Here is a 21224-nt window from a genome sequence, read left to right on the forward strand (position 1 = left end):
TAAGAGGTGAAGTGAGGTCTTGTGGTGAAGTGACAGGGAGTATGACTCTGAAGTAGAGCAACTTCGGTTTGATCGTTTTTACTTGTGAATCCTTACTAAAACTGATTGAAGGTACACAGTATATCCATTGAGCTATTTTCAAAGTGCTTTCCTGCAGCTAAAGATGTGTTGCATATTTCTTTCTAAAAGAACAGCAGGTGTGAAGTTTAGAGGTGCAAGTGGGTTTAAAGTGGAAGAATGCTAAGACTGAGGCACAATACATTTTGAGAGTTGTCCTTTTATGTCTACCAACAGAGTTCCTTCTATCCCATCAACAAAAACCTCATTGTGAATGCGACATATTGTTGCGATCTGCTCTTCCCTGAAATGGACTGTTCTTCTGCCCTCTGACCTTTCCCCTCTGGCTCTCCCTTTCCTGCTTTTTGCCACTGAGAGACCCCTGCTTGTTCTCTTCCTGTCTGGAATCATCCAGGAGCAGCTTCTCTCTCTTTTCTTCTCCTCTTCATCTTGCTTTTCCTACCTCCTCACCAGTTCCTACTTTCCACTTGCTGCCAAAGCTCTATGTCACAATATTGTAAACAGAGAAGGAATACCCGCAAGTTAGCATTTCTTAAAACATAAAGAACAGGAATCCTTACATTTATTCTGTTGGTTGTTAAAAATCATGGATAACAACAAACTATATATTTATGTACTATACCCTAGTAAATATTTTGTCTAATAATTAAGAAATGTATATTATTGGCTTTCAGATTATTTTGTGATGTTTGTGTTTATTTAGAATGCCAAAGTTAAAAAAAACATTAGAAAACATTATTTTCATGCTAAGCAGCAGAAACAAATATTTATTTTGAATGCGGTTTATACTCAGTGATGAATTGTGAATTTTCCAGGGTGTGTAATAAAATTATCCTCTATTGCATTATGTATTTTCCAAGTGTTTTTGCATTTTTTGAAAAAAAGGCTTTTACTTTAAAAAATATCAAATGAAACAAACCATGGTACATTTACATTTTCTTGCAGTATTTCAGCAGTCTACGGACCGACAGTCTCTACAGCTCAAGTCAAAGGTAAAAGAATAGCATTTACAGCATCTCAGCTAAAAGGACCATGGATGTTAGCACTTCTCCGGTGCAGCTGAGACAAGACAACATGGGCTGGTGGATCAACCAAAGTACTGTCTCATTCACACAGTAAGAAGCATGCCATAAAACAGGCTTCAGCATGCACAGTATGTGTTTGAAGCCTGTAGCTTTATCCATTGATAGAAATGGCATTTTCACTACTACAGTATGTAGATGGCACTCTTTTCTTTGCTCAAGAAGGCCCTCGAAACACTTTGTGTGTATAGCACTGCACATAAAGGAACCCCAAACCCTGAAGTGCAGCACTCACCTGGGTGAAAAAGGCACTACAGTATTTGCCAGCTGTCCCACTATACAGACCTGGTGAAGAACAGATAAATTGCTTCACTAATTAAATTAAGGAGTGATTTCTAAGAAACCAGCTCTGAGGGATATCTGTATATCTTATGGACAGCTCCATGTCATATTGAATCAGGTATTAGCAGAAAATTCAAAAATAAATCCTTCAATTTGAAAACGAATCGAAAACTTAAAATATATAAAACAATTCATATTAATTCTTTCAAAGATTAAATTGTATTTTTGTTCTTTATGCCCCAAATAACTAATTGATATTTTACTGGGAGTGACCACATAAACTTTATAAGTTTAAACAGAAATAAAAGAATACAAATACCAAAACAAGAGGATATACAGTATGTTATCAGCAGCAGAATGGCAAATCATTTCAACTGGACTAAGATCATACAGTACATATTCTCTCAAAGCATATGAGCTTACACTGAATTACAAAAACAGAGGTATATACAGTACAGGGCTCTGCCTTTTTGTAAAGTGCAACCCTGACTTAGGAGTGATATAATTGCAAAAAAAGCAAAACAAATCAAATACAAAATGTGTAAAAAGTCAGGTACCAGGCATTTGGCATACAGAAGAGTGTTGTGATGCGACAGATGGCCACATTTGTACCTTTCTTAGACTTTCCATTATATCTGGGGCCACAAATGTTTACATAAAAAGACCCTGAGTGTCTTATTATCCACTCTGAGATAAGAAAAGACAATTCTAGCATGGTAGCATGTCCTGGCTGAGTTTTTTCTTGCGGTTGCCTCGGAGAAGAATGCTGTCCATGTGTATCAATGCCTGTCCGATGTCAGTGTTCATTCTGTTGCCGAAAGTCTGGTTCATCGTGTTTGGCACTTTATCTGAGAACACAGTCACATACGTAGGTAAGGCCTTCTCTTCTCTCAGCCTTCCCTGGAAGAAAGATAAGAAAGAGAAATGCCCTGCTGTGAGGCTGTGTGTTCAGTAATCCCAAGCAATTTCAAGTTTAGGGCTTGAGACAATCAAGTCTATCCGTCTGGCCAATCATTCTCTGAACTGTATCTGAGCTTTTCACCACACTGGGAAACAAATTTGTAGAGGATCAAGTGTAGCCAATAATTATTTCTAGACTTTTCTGAAAGCTTATTTCTGTTTCTGTAAATGGTTGTTAAGTTATAGTCATGTTCATCTGGGTGTGATTGTGTAAATCATCCTAAATTGATGTTTTACGCCCATGTTAACCCATCTTTCAATAGAAATTATCTTTATATATGTTTTAAAAAGCAGAAAAGCTGAAATTGCAAGACAGAATGCCTACTGTATATTCTAAATGACCTTACCAGCTGGTCATAATTCTTAAGAAAACTCCAGTTCTTTTGCCTGTTGACAAGAAAAAAAGAAAATTAATAAAACACACATATGTATCATAAGATACAGAATAGCTTGTGTTGATGCTAGAAGGCCATGGTGCCTGGTCTTCTGGATTTTGTTCCAATCAAGTTCTTAATCACAAGCTAATTTAATTTTGATTTTCAAGTTGCGATGTATTTTAAAATGTGTTTTTCAGCTCTTAAAAAATTGAATGAGATTTTTAATTCGTATCAGCCCCTCTTCAAATTCCTGGGTTACAGAACTGAAGAGGATATATTATGTAAAGGTTTTCTCATGCAGTAGTAAAATAAAGCGCATGTTCTGTAACGGTGGGTATCTACTGTAAGTATTCTAGCAGAAAGCTTCCTTATGGCTGGGAACCCGGGTAAATTACAGTCTTAACGCATTAAACATGCATCACCACAACAAACAGTCTGGAAACGAAAGCAAACACAATACTGTTGAGTATGCACCGTCACAGTAGAAAAGTGAATATACAGTACAAATACACTATAACGATATTTTAATTTGTAAAACATAAGAACATTTTATGCTAATTAAACCTCTGTAATGTCTTTGTGATAGAATGTGCTTCGTTGTACGTTTTTTCCCGGGATTAAGAGTGAAGTATGCCTTTTTTCAGAGTGTGAGGAGTAGTATTTCACTTACCATTGTCTAGCTCCTTCCAATTCTGCGTGCACAAACTCCCTCCACACCTGGTCTTGTTTTACAGGGTCTTTGTAGTCGGGGTCCACAGCTGACTGAGACTTATTTCCAGACGACACTGCCCTGCTCTTCTGTCTGGAGACGGACACAGAAGAATTCGATGTCACAGCAGCGACTGGTCTGTCTGGCAAACGATACCCTGCCGACGTTGCTCGCCTAAAATTGGTCTGAGGGCTCGCCATCGTAAATTAAATGAGAGAGAGAAAACGGAGACTTAAACGCAGACGTCTCGTCTTCCAAATTGCTTGACTTTTATTCTCGGTTTTGAGCTGTTATTTCTACCGTATTGAGAACAAAGTAGTTGTTTTTTTCTGAAATAAATACAGACAGTCCTTGGCTGAGTGTTTTTACTTTATTATACAGATGCGCATTTTCACTAGAGCCATCCGCACTGAAGGTATTCCAGATTAAAAATTCAGAAACACGAGTTACTCGACTAGCTGAAGTGAGTCTGGCCAGGCAAAAGCGCAACACCAAAGGCTGAACACTTGTTTACTCAGTGTTTCCCTTGGAGACGGATCTAAAGCCCAATTGTTTTTAATTACCCTGCAAAGATTTACTGGATTGTATAATAAATTGCATTTTTGTTCAAAAATAGAAACATAAATAAAAACTACACAGCATTTCGTTTTTAATATTTTAAATACCGTTCAATTTAAATCTGTGAGCGCAATTTTTCAAAATACTAATGTATCTTTGTGTTACCTACGGAATCCACATGGGATGTCTTCAGAGGAAATGGTGTAACGCAAGACACTCTTGACTAGACAGAATTTTCCAGTTTTAAATGTATTGTATCGTTCACAGTACATCTACACTCAAAAATACCTCTGTGCTCTTATGTTCATTTAGCGCTGCTTTTTTTCCCTCAGATGATGGCGAAAAACATTTAGCGTTTATCATCAACCATTTTACAACAAATACATATGTATGTTTCAATTAATTTAATGCTGCCAACGGTGCTTTTATGAATAAAACTGCAATTAGTTGTTAATTATTCACCTTCAGAGAAGAAGGGAGAATACTAATCCATCATAAATAATTTACATAGTGTTTTTTTTTGCTTTCCTTGTGTTGTGTATAAGAACTGCAGCTAATAGAGTTTTAGTTGTATGTTTTATGAAACATCTTTTTCAAAGATGTAGAAGTCTGACAGAAGGAACTTACATATTACAGTATATATATTTATCTAATACAATATAAATGATACATACAGTTAAGGATTAATGTTTTAGAGATTTTTCTAAGATCTCCTGAGGATATTTTATGCGTTTTGCACATTCACTTTTTGACTAAGTTGAAACACTGTTAATTCCATGGCAATTAAAAACAAACCACAGACTCCTTTTGAGACCTAATTTTATTGATGACTGGTAGGAAAAGAGCACTTTTCCTACTCATTCACTCTATGTTTTATTAAAAAACTACACCAAAGAAAGACAATTCTGACAATGACAAAGAACATTTTTTTGGTGTCATGCCTTTACTGCAATACTACCTTGATGCAAAATAAGTTAGAGGCATTAAAGGATGCTCACCTTCAGGGATTTGAACCCAGGCCTCTGGCATCACTAAACAGGGACCCGGCTTCTTGAGCCAAAGGGAAAACTCCTACTAGCTTGGCTATTCACAGGGAAAGGTGGTGATGTCACCACGCTGGTAAGCCAGCTCTCACTGTCAGGCTGGGGCTGACTGTGGAGGATTGGGATCCAATACAGTGCTCTACGAAGGGTAGGCGCAAGACGTAGGCATAGTCAGAGTAAACAGGCAGGGGTCCGAGTTCGAAAAGGCGTAGAAGAGGCGTTGTTGTAGAATCGGTAGGCGAAGGCGTAATCGGGGAAACAGGCTGGGGTCGGAGTCCAGGAAGGCGTTGAAGAGGCGTCGGAGTGCATTCAGAAGGCGGAGGCGTTATTGAGGAGACAGGCAGGGGTCAGGATCCGAGAGAGCCTTCTAGAGGCGAAGATACGAAATAGAGAGGCTAAGACGTTGTCGGAAAAAGCAGGGTCAAGGTCCAGGAGAGAAACAGTTGTATCGCGAAGGAGTTGGTTGAAGGTAAGCTCAGGGAGAGAATCTCAATTGTGAGCACTGACAGGGGGACTAATGAGGGTTTAAATAGAGGACTGATTGACGCGTGCACGTTTGGTACCGGGAGAGCTCGTGGGAATGAGGGAGTGCTTGCCTGCATGAGGGAGATTCGTGACACTCACAAGCAATGGAGGCCGTATGCGTTACACTCTCCCCCACTTAATTTGCCATCCTTGTGAAGGGCTATCCCATCCCACTCTGACACCAATGTAACGCTTCAGGGTTCATGTGGGCCCCCTCGCCGCTGCCACATAAGGTCACCATCAGGGACTCAAACCCAGACCTCTGGCATCACTCAACAGGTACCCAGTCTCTTGAGGGAAATCTCCCTTCAGCCTGGCCGTTGCGGTCCCTGCTATTCACAGGGAAGGACGGTGACGTCACGGCTCTGGTAAGCCGGCTCTCACAACCAATGGTGGCAGTATGAGTTACAATACACTGGTATTATCCTTAACACAGCATCTTCAGGAGATCCTGGAGAGATGAGATGGTGCTGAAGGAGTGAGCAGGGAGTACAGAGAGGGAAAGGCTGAGGTTATGGAGTGCTGTAGTTGGCAAGATGAGGGCTATCTGTGGAGACCAGTGGAAAGGAGTTGTCTGGAAAAGCAGGCAGCTGGATCACTGGAGGGCGTCCGCTGGGAGGATAAAGACAATGGGACTAGCAGTATCACAGATGTGGTTCAGCAATCCACCACATGGATTGTCCCAGGTTTGTTGTAAGACCCTATGCGAGGCGGTAGAATCCAGAGGAGACAGGAGGCAGACTTCAGGGAAGACACTGAAGGGTTTGTTGGTGATGGTAGTGAACAGTGACAGTACGTGAACAGGTGCACAAGGGAATAATCAAAGGCAACCAAGTCCAGGCAGGTCCACACAAAGGTCAGGGCAACGTCCAAAACTCCTATACCAGGAGATCCATCCAGATCCAAAGGACAAGGCTAAAATCCCCGGAAACACAGGAACATCGATGGATCATGTGGTGACGTCCTCCAGGCCCCTGGCTCAGAGATCAAGGATGTTGGGGATGAGGCCTATGGCCTCATGCAAGCCATAGCCTGGTAGTTGGGCCTCTAGACATCCGCAGTCCATTGCTGAGCCTTGAGCCCTGGAGGCTCTGGGGTTATATAGGGAGAGACAAACAAGGCACACCGGGAGAACATACAAACGATCACACAGAACTAATGACAAGAGATCAGGGGATCACCCTCTAGAGGAGGGATGACATTGGTGACAAGCAGAATGTGAAGAAGGGCTGGTGGAGGATCTCTTTTTTAGAAGGGTGTAAGTAGTAGCCTTACATCAATTAGATCTCAAACTCAGAGCCATTCTAGCCATTCTAGCAGAGAGTCCAGTATGCTCAATTTGATGATTGACCAGTAGATTTAATGTGTGATTGATAGGCAGCTGGTCTGATTGAGGGGCAACCTGATCTCGTTTGCACGGGGCTGGTGGAAGGCAAAGTCCCTGAGCGAAAGCACTGGTCACCCTGGCAATGACAGGATGCAAGCTACTCCCAGCCATGGTGTGACAGTTATTATCAGCAATGTCATCTTTCATGCTTTAGTTAATAGTGAATTTACTGGCAGCAGTAAAAACCTGTGTGCAAAGAAATCTGAATGGTGTTTTTAGATCAGCTGTAATTGATTTTTAAAGTTGGTGCCAATTACTGATTTGATGTGACTATGGTGACAAAATGGTGACATATGGCGAGCTGATCAATTCAGACTTTCTGTCCTTATTTTTATGTCAATAAAAAAGTTACGTGCTTCAGTGAAGTATTGTACTATTAAATGGTTGAAAAGCAGATGAAAACATTCTGGAAAATAATGTGTTTCCATGGCCAACTAGTTCAATCTTAAAGTATAAATATGAGCATATATATATATAATTCCTTCAATCTTTAGATTCTGACAATATGCCTGGGTTTTAAAAAATATGCAAAGGGATGATATGCAGAAGTTGCACAGCCATATTGTTTGCCACGGTTATCTGCCAAGACATGCTGAATCTCTTATCAGTCATTTTGTAATGATGTACTTCTGCAATTGAGCAACCAAATTCCTGTTAAGTAAATCATTTGATATGCCTTTTTGTAAGAGATGCCTGTACATATGATTATTTGAACTTAAAAAAAATAAAACATTTCAATGTACTGTTTAACATATATTATCATTATTTGATTATGCATTATCATATTTTTGAAGGGACCGATTAAGGATAGATTAGAAGCCTGGAATAACATTATTCCTCACATCATTTTAGAACACAAATACACACAAACACACACACAGAGTATCAATTTAGTACAGTATATGCAGGGAAAACATTATGTATTTAATTATTATTTTTTTTTATTATTTTCTTAACACTCAATACCCTTGACTACATTAAACATTTCCTCTTTAGACAGAATTTAAATTTGGACACTTTTAGTTTATTTAAAAGAGTGAAAGTAAACAGAAAAGAACAGCGTGTCTTTTAACTTTGAACACTGTAACCTGCTGCTATTTACTTTATAAGCAACTGAGCTAACCGGATTATGGGAAAGTAAATTAGCTTCTTTGATTTCCAGTCAAAATGTTGAAATACCAGGAGGGGGTTTATCTCAAAACAGTGCTCAGCCAGCCTTGCATAAGAGAGGCAGTGATCGAGGGTAACATATTCATAGGTGTCTATATTCAGAAGAACTACACTTACAGACTGAAAAAAGCAAATAGAGGGTAAGTAGTAAAAATGTAGTTTGTCCTGTTGAGCATTTATATATAAAAACATAGTGAAAATGTTAATGTTACATGATTGATTTTTTTTCTTAATAAATACATTATGAAGACTGAAATAGTCCATTAATGAGGAAACAGTAAAAGGTAGGTGAAAAGGTAGAGAGCAATATCTATGGTAAGGGAATAATTTAACACAAATGGTCTTTTACTGTATATAAATATTGTTGGTAATATTGAGAAATATACCCATTAAAGACAGATGTGAGTTAAACTGGAGAAAATTAAGTCAGTTTAATGGTTAAAAAACACCTAACATTTTTGTGAATTTTAAAAACAAAGAACTAAAATGTTTCCATTGAATGTTTCTTTTAACACAGGTATGATGATTTCCTGGGTCTGCCTTGTCATCTTTGCATGGTATTGTACCATTGCTTTATCCTGTCCTGAACAATGCACTTGCTATTCATCTCCTAATGGCACTGCTGTTGTGTGTGTGTCTCTCACAAATTTTCCAAAAGCTATCCCCAGCGACACAGTATCTCTCTCCATTGAGTTCACCAACTTGACCAACATAGTCTCTGAAGATCTGAGGGGGTTTTCCAGCCTACAGGAGCTCCACCTGTCTGGGAACCAGATCAGAAAGCTGCCTGAGGACTTCCTCCGTCACCTCCCTCTGCTCCACACACTGGATCTCACTGGAAATCTTCTGCAGGATCTTCCGCCTGGAGTATTTTGCTGTTCTCCGCTGCAGAATTTGGTCCTTAAAGGCAACCGGTTCCTGTCTGTCAATCCTCTATGGTTCCAAGGGATGAGCAACTTGACCTGGCTGGACCTTTCAGACAACAAACTGAGCTCCCTCCCCTTGGCTGCTTTCCAGAATCTGTCTTCCTTGAAAACCTTGAGCCTCGGCAACAACAAGCTGGAGAAGCTGCCAGAAGGTTGTTTAAATGCCCTGCCAAGCCTGGAGATCCTCCATCTTGATGACAATGAGCTCAGCTCCCTTGCTCCTACCACCTTTGACTTCACAGTAAGACTGACCCAGCTTAACCTCCAAGATAACAAACTGAAGAAGCTCCCACAAGGACTTTTTCAAAAGCTTCAAAGGCTGGAAATCCTGAGTTTAAATGACAACAGGCTGACTGCAGTTCCACTTGGGCTCTTTGACAAACTGGAGGTATTGGGTGTAGAAACAGGACAAGGTCTGGATCTTTCCGGAAACCCCTGGAAATGTGACTGTGAAGTGGCATACCTGTGGCAATGGCTGACCAACCACAAAGACAAAGTGTTCTTCCAAAACAAAACCCAGTGTGCAACACCGGATGAACTTAAAGGGAAACCTATCACATCCCTAACTGAGCAGGAGGTTGCTGGGTCTTGCTAAGAAGGTCTGCAAGATTATTGGACCTTTCAGATCAACATTTGACAACCTGAGGTAGAGCTTCTCCATTATAAATTACTTTATCAGGGGAGTTTAGTTTAGTTCCTACCAGTACAAAACTCATATATTGTATATCGGGGGTATGGAAGAATTCCTGTGTCTCAGAATCAAAACACTGAAAACTATATTCTTTCACAAAATAATTTAAAAAATGGTAGGGGCCCTGTAGTATATGCAGGGAAATGAGGAATTCTGGGATTTTGGACATTTTGAATATTATTCAACAGTTTATTATATGTGCACATTATATTTGGTGTTTAACTGTTATTTGTGAAATAAAATTGTACTTTGCTTATTATGGAAAATATTTCTTTATTTTCACCTAGAATTATGTTCACAAACATAAAGTCTGGCTAAAGCAAGCTACAGGTATATGTCTACCCTTGATAAACATATCTGTTACTTTTTATTGTTACTTTTACCATACCCTGCCTCTAATTACTCTACTATCACTTTTGTCCTCTGTAAGTAAAGCCTGAAATGTGACCCAGTTTTCTTTTATTGCAGAATCCAGCACTATCCCAAAACCCTGATAAAAAATAACAGCTTTATCTGTTGCATCGTGTTTGCTATGATTTGTTCACTCAGAGACATGTACTGTATAAAAACTGGTTCATATTAGAACAACATGACAGAAGGCCACAAGATGGCATCAAACTCACATCAGTTTGAGATTCCATTCTGTTATAATTAAAGGACAGGCAAATAGCTTTAAAACATTAAAACATTACATGACAGTTATGTTTTATATCTTGGTCAGAGGTAAGGAAAATAATTACACTATATACACAGATTAACAGGGTATTAAAAAACCCAGATCATACACACTTTACCAAAAAAACACTTAAGACCTTCAGTTGTGAATACTGGAAAAAAGCAGTCCACTGAAAATGTTAATGTAAAAGCTGAGAACAAGTGTATGAAGTGAGTTCAAGAGGCCACCTGAGAACAGGTGTAGGACATCACTATTCCAACTGATTGATTTGAGAATGCTGGGAATACTGATTCTTGACTGGTTGGTCAAACTGTCCTTTGTGTAACAATACCTCGGTAAGACTGACATTTATTTCTCTCCTTATTGCTGTCATGGTAGTTTTGCAATAGATTATTAATCTGGATATTGTGACAGTGCTGGAAATAATTTCTTTTCTTATTTAGTAAAGTGTAAATAAAGCACTGCACTTTCTATTTACATCTGTGTAGTTCTCATGTATTAAGGTCCCTGAGCCATATTACTTAAGAAAGAGAAATCTTTTACAATGTAGGAATACTTATTGTTGGTATGAATATAACTGGTGGTGATCTCCGGGGCTTTAAGAAAAGTTCACGTTAATATTGGCATGGAATTGGCTAAAAACACTTCTGTGAGGTAGTGTAGATGACCTCAAACACATATTGAAATCAGTTTATCATATAGATTAATTAGAATAGTACTAGTTTGTAGAACTCTATATTGTGCAAATGTCTTATGGAAACATTTGAAAATACTCCTTAGCCTTTTAGACTGTTCTTTTTTCTAAAAATGTTTTCCCCCCTTTGTTGTGCTGGGTGGTTTTCAGTGGGTCAGGCCATCATCTGGGAGTTTCGCAATGGTGTTTTTAAGATTAAAGACTGGCCTTGGGAAGTTCAATGATGACACTGGCAAAGAAACAACAGGCACGACGAATCAAAAGGCTACGGAGTTAATCTTGTGGCTGGGGCTTTGGGTGCCATATCAGATGTCATGTATTCTGCCACATCTACTCTCTCCTTCATTTTGGACAGAGATATTATTTTGAGGTACTTAAACCGAGGCAAATTATTGGGATAACAGTGTATTTTCCTCTAGCCCTTTGGAATCAGTGCAGTCTTGTTCTACTGATTCTCACACCGCAGCTAAGATTCAAAGATTATACGTATTATCCCTCCTACCTTCTGTAGTTTATTAAAGGCACAGATGTCTTGAGACAGATGAGCTGTCTCAAATTCCTTAAGAACCCAACTTTCAAAAGCTGCCTACTAGCCTTTTGACTTTGATGAATGAATAAACCTAACTTTTTTTAAACTTTTAGGGACAGACAATTTGCATCATTCATTAATAATTCATAATTCATCATTCAATGTGATTTTAGATCAGATGGAATGATACAATCTACTGCTTTATGTATGTATAAATCTATGTTTATACATATTTCCCCATAATATTTTTGATTAGTTTTAATTAAACCCACTCATGCCTTATTTGCCTGGCAATATGTGTCTTTAAACAGTATACACTATATACTATGCATGGCTGGCTCATATTCAAGTCTACACACTGAACCGTGGCTAAATATAGAAGGATGTGCTCTTTCATGTGGCCTTTTCATGGAAGAACTCATGGCAGAGAAATGAAGTCATTAAATACACGCCAATTCAAGGTTACATTGTTTGTGGGTTTTTAAACTCCCCCCAAAATGAAAATGAATAAATATTTTGTTATTTTTAAGTTATTTTGGTGTGATTTCAGGCTGTTTGGTGGGTGTTTTTGTTGTTACTTTATAGTGTTTAATGGAAAAAAAATCATTTTAGGACTGGAATTTGAACACACTGTATATACATTGTGTGTATAGTATAAATATATATAGTGTATTAAATGTGTTTCTAGCTTTTGAGAGGCCAAGTGATTTATTTTGTAGAACAGCTCTAAGAAACACTGAACGTCAATTGCTTCAGAGCACAAATTGCACTTTTGAATCAGTGGTATGCACCTGGCCATAAGCAGTTTGTGCCTTCTGTACCATTTCTGCACCAAACAAGAAGAGGACACTGATAATGTGTCCGCATTGATGAAATCACAAATAAGATACAATTTAAACAAGTAAACATTTTAAACGAGCAAACATTTACTGTCATGATATATGCCTTCAGAATGTAATTTTCAAATTGACGACCATGATAATGTGCCCACTTTCAAACTGCCCTGAACTTTTGCTGATATGTAAAATACAGTACATACACTCTTTTCCTCTTTCCCTCACACCTGAAGAAGCAGCTGAAACTTGTCTTGTGTCTCTTTTCTTTCCAACATGGAATAACTTTAACTTTTCCTTTATAATCCCAAAATGTCCCATAATGTAAAAGACATTTACTTTTCATTCCACATTAAGTGTTACAGTTACACTAAAGTGCCCACGTGAATCTTTCAGTTACTGTAGAGAGTTAGGTACAGTATTTACATTAAAGAATTCATCAAATCCATTTCAAGCCAATGATAATACCGTAATAAAGTGAAAAGCCATGAGTCCAGCCCTTATTAAAGATTTGTGCAGAGAACAATGATATTTTAATTGTAGTGTGGTGTAAAGCATACTGAAACAAAAACATGTCAGAGAATGAGAATGGGTTTGCTTTCTCAAGCATAAAACCATACAGGTAAATTAAGGAGAATAAAACATAAAACAGAGACATTTCTAAGGAGATATATTGTGGTGAACATTTATAAGGGAAAGTTGCATTCTAACCAGAGAGCTTAGCTGCAATTGTAACTGGAGACGCTGCCTCTCAACTTAAAGCAAATCCAACAACAAAGGACAGTATTATTACTCTGAAGTTCCTACAAGCTCTTTAATTTCAGGCAACAAAATGTACCTTCTCTATCTGCATGGAAGAATGAAAATGGCAACTTTTAGACGTGCAATTTAAAAATGCACAGTGTGTACAGTAAAAACTGAGCACGTCTGTGAAAAGCACCATCAATAAGAACACTTCAAAGTAACAAGAATCACACTTTCTTGCTAAGCATCCCTTTCAATACTTCAGACTGATCCATCAAATTTGATTTTGGACTTAGGAAGATAGAGATCAATATACCTAGGTTTAATCTGGCCTTGCAGGTTGTTGCTATGGTTTGCGGAATTTCAGTAAGGCATCAAGAAAACTAAGTCTTTTCCAAAACTATTTGCAAGACCCACAATACAAGACTACCTGAATTGCACACAATCTCCTAAGATATGTTAGGCCCTCACTGAGAATCCACTTGCTTTTGCTTTTTTATCTGAAATCATAATGTATCTGTATGTAATTTAATAAATAATAATTAAATAGAAGGTTCCTGATTCACAGGACATAAATTACATAATGCTCAGGATTAGAGAACATTGACATTTTGATTTATTTTATAGACATCAAAGCAGTACATCACATTTTTAAAAGGTGATCACTATAAAAATCATCACAAAATATGATATAGCCATACATATATGTCGATACCTAGATTATTGCTTCTTTATTATAATTATTCTATACAATAACTCATTATGAAACGTAAGCCAGACATTAATACTTTGATGTGATGGGTCTGGTCATTCCTTATATTTGATTATCCAAAGAAGAGAAGATAGAAGAATTCTTGGGTATTTAAACCGTAAAAACTATGGAATAAAATCGAACAAAATTATACTTAAATTAAAGTAAATTTTACAAAACACTACTAAAACTTCATTTAGGAAATTGTCCATTTTGGTAACCATAACACAAAAAGTTTTATATATAGCCTTAGAATATGTTCAAAGAAGAGCAACACAAATGATCCTTGGTCTCAAGGGACTGTTGAACATGAAACATTCCATTTCTTCAGTCCAGGAAATTGAAGGGAGATTTGATCCAAGCATACTAAATCCTAAGGGATATAGAAATCTCCAACCCAGGGGACTGTTTTTAACTAAACAGAATGTATTGGAAACTTATGGGGAAATCATTGAGTTTCAATTCATTCAAAAGAGTAAACGCCCAGCTAGGGGGTTGAACTCTGAGTCCCTTTAATAAATAACGGTGTAAAATTTTAGATTCTCTTAGCTACTAAACTACAAGAATTAGCAAGATCGGGTGAATGACCCGTGGCCTCATTCTGTTTGCAGATCTACAGTATGTCAAGTTCTTATGATATTCAGTGAGCTTTGTTATTTTGTTCCATGGAGGTCCTACATACTGAGGGAAACTATCATTTATATGACTATTGTATAACTGCATTGTTGACTTTTCTAATCCGCTCTCAGAAGCTAATCAAGGCTGGGCATGGTTAGTATTGAACTGGGAGATCTCTAAGTGAAAACTGCTATACTTCTGTAAGTGATACTGGTGGACACATTAGTGGCAGCATTTGAATTTTTAGACTAACGTCCCACCATGGTGACAGGAAACACTGTGTATTAGGAGGTGTTGTCCATTGAATAAAATGTTATATAATATATATATATAATGAGCAACTACTGTATGTGATCATAAATAATCTCCTGCTTTAGAAATATTTAATGTTTTCATTGAAGAAACAATTTCAAAATTCTAGTTAAAGACACTAAATTACCTTAATTTTAAAATAAAATTAAACATTTTGTGCAAATTTAGCATGGGTATTATTTCAATAAAATTGCTTTAGTGCACTTAACCACTCACATTAATTAGACTTGTCCACACAGACATCTCTGAAGGTATCAACAGAACACACAAATTAAAGTACAGTACATATCTTATTTCTAAAATGGTAATATGACTACAGGAAACAAGCTATAATTCTACAGATAATTCCATTTGCATTATGAACTGGAAACTAACTACTGTACAATATACTGTATGTCTTCATGATTTTTATCTTGAAAATAGAATTTGAAAGATGAGAATAAATATTGACCAGACAAGAACCAAGCAAACAGAAGGTGCATTATGAATACAGAATTAATTTCATGTTACTGCTTGTTCCCACATCAATTTCCACATGGATGTTCAAAACATTTTTTCTTTCTTAGCTGATACGTCTAACAAAATAAATATTAAGATTTAAGAGCTTTTGATTACAAAAATTAGTAAAAAATCAAAATACCTGTAGATTGTACATAGAATAAAAATGTCTGAGTGATTACTTATTCTATATTCAAGTAAAAAAACAGATAAAACTTATTTAAAAAAATGTCAGTCCTTAAAAACGGACAAACGTACTGTAAATATGATTCAAGTCTTTAAAAGATGGCAACAATTCAGATGTGCATGCCATAGTTCTTGAAAAAAAAATGTAAATGACTTGATCTACTTACCCTTTAGTATCTTTGGATCCCAAGTTGAAATACGAATATGACAAAGCCATAGCTGCAGAGGAGACTATACAGTGCCAGAAAAAAGTTCCTTAGAATGCCAGTCTGAGACACTGAGCCTGTTTTCACAGTAACTGTGAATTGTAAGTAAAATTCTTCCTCCATAGCAACACTAGTTGCTGTTTACAACTGAACAAAGATACTTTTCACGATGGAGCTCTTAAACATATGTTTCCTGTACACTTCTAAAGCTAAATCTTAAAATTAAAGCATAACACTTGCGTAACACATTTGGGAATGTTTTTCATGTACAGTAAGTGTGCTTATCTGTTTTTGTAAGCCCGTTGATCTTACTTTTGACTGGATACAATAAACACTACACAGGGCCTTTAGGCTTTTGAATCAAAATGAAATAAATATGAACTTCTTCAGCCTTTTTATAAATTATGAAGGGTAAGGGCATGCTTCTGATTTATTCAACCGGCATCTCGAATCGTAAATAATCATTTCTAAACATGATGACAATGCACTGATTATCACACCACTGCTATTTACCACAGAATTACTCTGGAATTCTGCAGCCTAGTTCTGGTAGAGGAGTTTCTCTATCTTCTAACTAATCCATTGACTGAAAACATAATTGTTACCTGTGATCTCTTTAACATGATCTCTCACAAAAAATACAATACCTGTACCATTTCTACCAATACTGCCTTTTTCTGATTTTCTGAAAATCTCTGGTGTAATAGGTTATTTCTGTTGCAACTTTGGTTAAAAAATGTCTTTTAGGAAATTTAACACATTGTAAATGTTTCAGATTTAAAGGTTGTTGAATTTTATTACTTGCCTATAATCTGTTTCATTTGCTTTATTTTTTATCACAATTGCTATGCATGTGTTATGCACGGTCTGCTGTAGTTTCACTAAAGTATGTAATGTTTTAACTCATTGGATTGCTGTTTTTAATTAAAATCCATTCTTCATTTCCTAACTAGGAAAAAGACATATGGTTAAAAAGTGGGCAATGCTTTAAAGCATTTCTTAGCATGCAGTTTTTACAGATGAATTTCTGACCATATAAAGATTCGCTTCTTTACAAAGCTTTATTTTTTACCTAAAGGAAATGTCTGTATGGTACTTTTTCTATAAGCTATTAGGGTTTCTATTTTAATGTTCTTAAAGTTTAATTAAATTTGACCCTCTTTGGACCAAAACTGTATTTCACATTCTGAATAGAAATGTCTAATTTCAGACTATAATATAATAAAGAAGTGATGAGGTGTAATAGTAATAATTAGTATTTGTAAGAGAGACTACACATTGAATGGCTCTTGCTTGATCTCCACAAGACTTGTAAGAAATATTAAAGGCACAAAAAAGCTGTTTCTGAAGTACAGTAATTTCCCCCCTACTTCTGTGGTGTCCCTTTTCTCCACAAAAGTTTCATTATAAATGTATTACTTTCTGTTTTGATAAGAAAAAAAATGTGAAGCCAATCATCCAGAGCTTATTAGCACTGCAATTATTTAATGGTTGATGGGCATTCAATGAATTACATTATCTGCAAAAAAATTCTATTAGGCTCAGCAACTGTAATTCTGCCATTTATCACATGGATTTAATAAACTAGCTACCCCTTTACAAACCCTTGATTTTCTGACATGTGAATGATGCATTTGTCATTTTCAAGAAATTAAGTACCAGATACAGTAAATAATACTAAGAATTTTACTATGTATATTTATGCTACAGTTGTAGCTAACAGAAAATTTAATGTTTCCCCTTTTCTTTAATTATAGCCAGGTTATGAAGCATCATACAATTTTACTATAAAAGAGTGATAAAAAACATTTAAATTGGTTAGCAAATTTACTACAAATGTACTAAAAAGGCTAGTTGCAGTGAATATATACTGCAGAGTAATCTTCAGCTGTGTTACATCAAATTACAAAGTGAATATTGCCTCAATGTATTAAGGTGAAGTTAATGAGAGATGCTGTATGTACTGGTTTGGATATCTCTTAGAACACTTTAGTGGGCGAAGCATTGCATGAGCTTTGAACCAGATTTCCAAATAGCAGTAAGGCACCCAATGAACCTAATGGTAATATAGGTTCCAAACTCAAGCTATATCTTAGTTTTTGTCCCCAACGTAGAGTTCCTCTGCAAAGCTGTCAACATTCTGGTCTTCAATGGATAGGAGTCTCATGGGTGTAGTGCAAATTGGTCATTGAGGAGGGGGAAATACAAAATAAATGAAATTTCAATGGAATAACGCCATCTATCATAAAAACCTCTCTCCTTTCTCTACTGCAAGGCCCAAATTATTTTCTTATAACAGTTTTAATTTTAACTGTCTGCCACACAGTATGTCTACGTCATTTAATACGTTACACAGCATAAGATATAATCAATTGTTCAACAAAAGATAAAATATAACCTTATAGGCAGATGTTCTTAGGCTCTTTCCTAATAAAAATATCAATTTAGTCAATTCCGGAAATGTTATTAGTCATTTATCCACTAGAGGCCCCCAACAATACTGAACGGAGTTCCTTTAGGGAAATGATTGAAAATTTAATTTATATAAATGTAGAAAATTGAATTTAAATCAGGATATTAGATGGGCAGTAACTAAGTACCTTTACTTGTCAGTTGAATATTAAGAATTCATAAGTAACCTTTATGTAACTATACTGTTCCAGTGATGCAATTCATACCACCTTCATGAGATCAGCCTTTTATAAAAATCTAAGTGAGCCTGGATTAGGGCTGGAAAAGGTCAGGGAAATACCAGTAGTTACAGTATGAATTTGCTGCACCTATTTCCTATTACATGGCCAGCCTGTGATGTGTTAATGAAATCATGTTAATGGAGTGAGAAACCTTTGCTTGAAGTTTATCACAGCACTTTGAATGCAAGCGCATATGTATGTAAGACTGCAAAGTCTTTTCAAAAATAAATTCTGATGCCTGTGTTCATTGCAGAATGTTGCTGCTTTGTTTTCTTGGTTAGCTAATATTTATCCAACTTTATAAAAAGCTAAAAGTTGTTAAGCTATATTATTTGCCTCTGTTGTGCCTATTATGAAGACTACACAAAAGTTAATTTGTATGCTGACATTAATGTTTTCAAAACAAGAGCTGAATAAAAATATATTTTCACAGAGACACTCTCTTCTCATGGAGACAATGTACTACCTGCCCACAGTACATGTTGCTGCTCAAGACACAATGGATAATGGATAACTTTTTCTTACACAGGGTGGCACAGAGGCAGAGTGGCTAGCATTGTTGCCTTGCAGTGCTTGGACCCTTGTTTGTGTGGAGTTTGTATGTTCTCCCCATGTTCATATGGGCTCACATGGGTTTTTGCTGGGTGCTCTGCAACCTAATAATACACACTACTAGGTTTATTGGCTTCTGGAAAAATTGGCCCTGGTGTGAGTACCTGTTTGTGACATGTAATATACTGATGTCCCATCCTGCCTTGTGCCCATCACCTGCCAGGATAGACCCCATCTCTTCCATGACCCTGTATTGGACAAAGGGTCAGAAAGTGGATGGATGGATTTCTTACACATTAAGCATTAACCAGAAAAAAGCATCCTTTCTTAACATAAAATGCCAATTGTAAAATATAGATTGTTGGCTAATTTCATTAGTTGATACCTGGACAGTGACAGACTCCACCCTTACTCAAGGGACCTACAGTAAATATATTAAAACTCATGATGGATGTCAAATTAAATCTATAGGCTTGCATCGACTTTCAGGCTGCACATCAAAAAGACTTCTTCAGCAGTCTGTCCAGTCTGCTGTCAAACTCCCAACCCAATCACTAACAAACCCCATTGGGCCTTTTATTGACCCAAATTGGCTAATTACTTAACCACACCAAAAATACAATTATCACCCACTGTGTCTATTTACAAATACTAGAGTTCTTAATCGCCTCTAGTGGTGGGTTGTCTATTGAACAATCTCCTCAAAGACAGGCCTGTCACACCAACATTGTAAAAAAAAAAATATTTCTTTGCCATGCAGATGTCTAGGAGATGCTGCTTCAGATGTTGTTTCAAACGTCTTCGTTGTTTTCTCTTTTTCTTGTGGTATTGTATCGCATTCTAGTTCCTTGCCTGCAGTTCATATCTATCAAGAATTGTGCCTTTCTTGCTCATCATATTTTAAGGACTGCTTGACTTCTTACTTACTTCCATTATTGTCCCAGATGAGAGAAATTTGCTTTTGCAGGCAGGTAGGAAGAATAAATTATACATTTAACACAAAATGTTGTTGCCTTACAGTGCTGGGGCTCTAGTTTTAATTCCTGGGGTATAATCTGAGTGGAGTTTATGGTATGCTAGAGATTGCGTGGGTTTCCTCTGGGTGATCTGGGTTCCTCCTGGAATTCAAAAACATTGTATTGATAGGTTAATGAATTGGGAAAATGTATCCTGAGGCGAGTGTGTGTGTCTGTGTATGTGTCTGTCCTGCAAAGACATTTTGGTTGTTGAGTCTTCTTCCAGTGACTGGGAGAATGAGGAAGGCACAATGAAACAATGGGGTAAGTAAAGAGGAAAAAAAAATAGAATGTGAGAATGGGTTCAGGAGATGAATAAGTGTGTCCAAAAACAAAGGAAGTTTGAAGGTTCAAAATATGTAAATGAATTCTGATTAAGATACAAGTAATAGGTTTATTCCATGCTGAAAAGAGAAGAAAGAAAACACAACGTTCTGGCCGTGGAGCCCTCTTCAGGTGGGAGGAAGAAGGTTATGAAGCCACATCTGAAGAAGACTCCCCGGCAGAAACGTTGTGTTTTCTTTCTTCTTTTTTTTCAGCATGGAATAAACCTATTCTTGTTCCTTTAGAGCCTGAGCATGCTGACGCAGCTACCCCCCTGAACTATGATTAAGATAGTTTGCTAATACAGATATCAGCCTATATCTGTCTATAAGGTTGCTATATTACAGATTGCAACCTTGTAGGTTACATGCAGGTCTGACCTAAATACTGTACATTTATCAGTTGAAAATGGGGGTGTTTGCGCATGAAGTCAGCATACCTCCTGTACCTTACTTGTGTAATTAGTCTGTTAATTAGTTGATATTGGTCACAATATTATTATTTACCTGTTACATTCATTTAAGCATACCCCCAGTTATTGGCATGTTAAAAGCCAGTCCAAATCCTCTAAATAACAAAGGACGTTACTGGGCATGCTGTTTGGTCTCCAGAAGTAGAAAGGTGATATGATACTCATATTATAGGGACTGCCAAAATGACTCAAGTAGTGACATTGATACCTAAAACCATAGGCATCTTGAAAGGGGCAAGCTACAAGTGAGTAGGCCAGTTACTGGAGTCAGTAATGTACTGGCAGAGACTCCTGGGTTGCAGAGCCTCTGTGGAGGGAGAAATAGATGTTTA

The 21224-nt window shown here is 37.1% G+C and overlaps 2 protein-coding genes across 4 annotated transcripts; one reads left to right on the forward strand and one right to left on the reverse strand.

Annotated features, from left to right (window-relative positions):
- Positions 1 to 753: 753 nt before the first annotated feature.
- cimip5 (ciliary microtubule inner protein 5) lies at positions 754 to 15961 on the reverse strand. Of its 2 annotated transcripts, XM_015352014.2 has the most exons (4): positions 15797 to 15961; positions 3450 to 3581; positions 2750 to 2789; positions 754 to 2342 (listed from the first exon to the last, which is right to left on the reverse strand). In XM_015352014.2, the coding sequence occupies exons 1-4, from the start codon at positions 15844 to 15846 to the stop codon at positions 2151 to 2153; spliced, it is 414 nt and encodes a 137-aa protein (XP_015207500.1). In that variant the 5' UTR covers positions 15847 to 15961; the 3' UTR covers positions 754 to 2150. The 2 variants fall into 2 exon arrangements, with proteins under 2 accessions (XP_015207500.1, XP_006626116.1); XM_006626053.3 differs by lacking the exon at positions 15797 to 15961 and having other exon boundaries at positions 3450 to 4027.
- On the forward strand, positions 8206 to 10941 carry LOC102693399 (leucine-rich alpha-2-glycoprotein-like). Of its 2 annotated transcripts, XR_001478934.2 has the most exons (3): positions 8206 to 8311; positions 8689 to 9743; positions 10257 to 10941. XR_001478934.2 is itself a non-coding variant. In XM_015351997.2 (2 exons), the coding sequence occupies exon 2, from the start codon at positions 8691 to 8693 to the stop codon at positions 9690 to 9692; it is 1002 nt and encodes a 333-aa protein (XP_015207483.1). In that variant the 5' UTR covers positions 8206 to 8311; positions 8689 to 8690; the 3' UTR covers positions 9693 to 10941. The 2 variants fall into 2 exon arrangements, 1 of the variants encoding a protein (XP_015207483.1); XM_015351997.2 differs by having other exon boundaries at positions 8689 to 10941.
- Positions 15962 to 21224: the final 5263 nt, after the last annotated feature.

Source organism: Lepisosteus oculatus, chromosome 2 (genome assembly GCF_040954835.1).
Source record: "Lepisosteus oculatus isolate fLepOcu1 chromosome 2, fLepOcu1.hap2, whole genome shotgun sequence".
NCBI lineage: Eukaryota > Metazoa > Chordata > Actinopteri > Semionotiformes > Lepisosteidae > Lepisosteus > Lepisosteus oculatus.

What these genes read in the sequence shown, in the direction of transcription:
- LOC102693399 (XM_015351997.2), top strand. Translation starts at nt 8,691, where the DNA reads ATGATGATTTCCTGGGTCTGCCTTGTCATCTTTGCATGGTATTGTACC.
- cimip5 (XM_006626053.3), bottom strand. Translation starts at nt 3,688, where the DNA reads ATGGCGAGCCCTCAGACCAATTTTAGGCGAGCAACGTCGGCAGGGTAT. An exon ending in TTGGAAGGAGCTAGACAATG is followed by an intron (nt 2,790 to 3,449) that starts GTAAGTGAAATA and finishes TCTTGTCAACAG; the next exon opens with GCAAAAGAACTGGAGTTTTC. An exon ending in TTAAGAATTATGACCAGCTG is followed by an intron (nt 2,343 to 2,749) that starts GTAAGGTCATTT and finishes TCTTTCTTCCAG; the next exon opens with GGAAGGCTGAGAGAAGAGAA.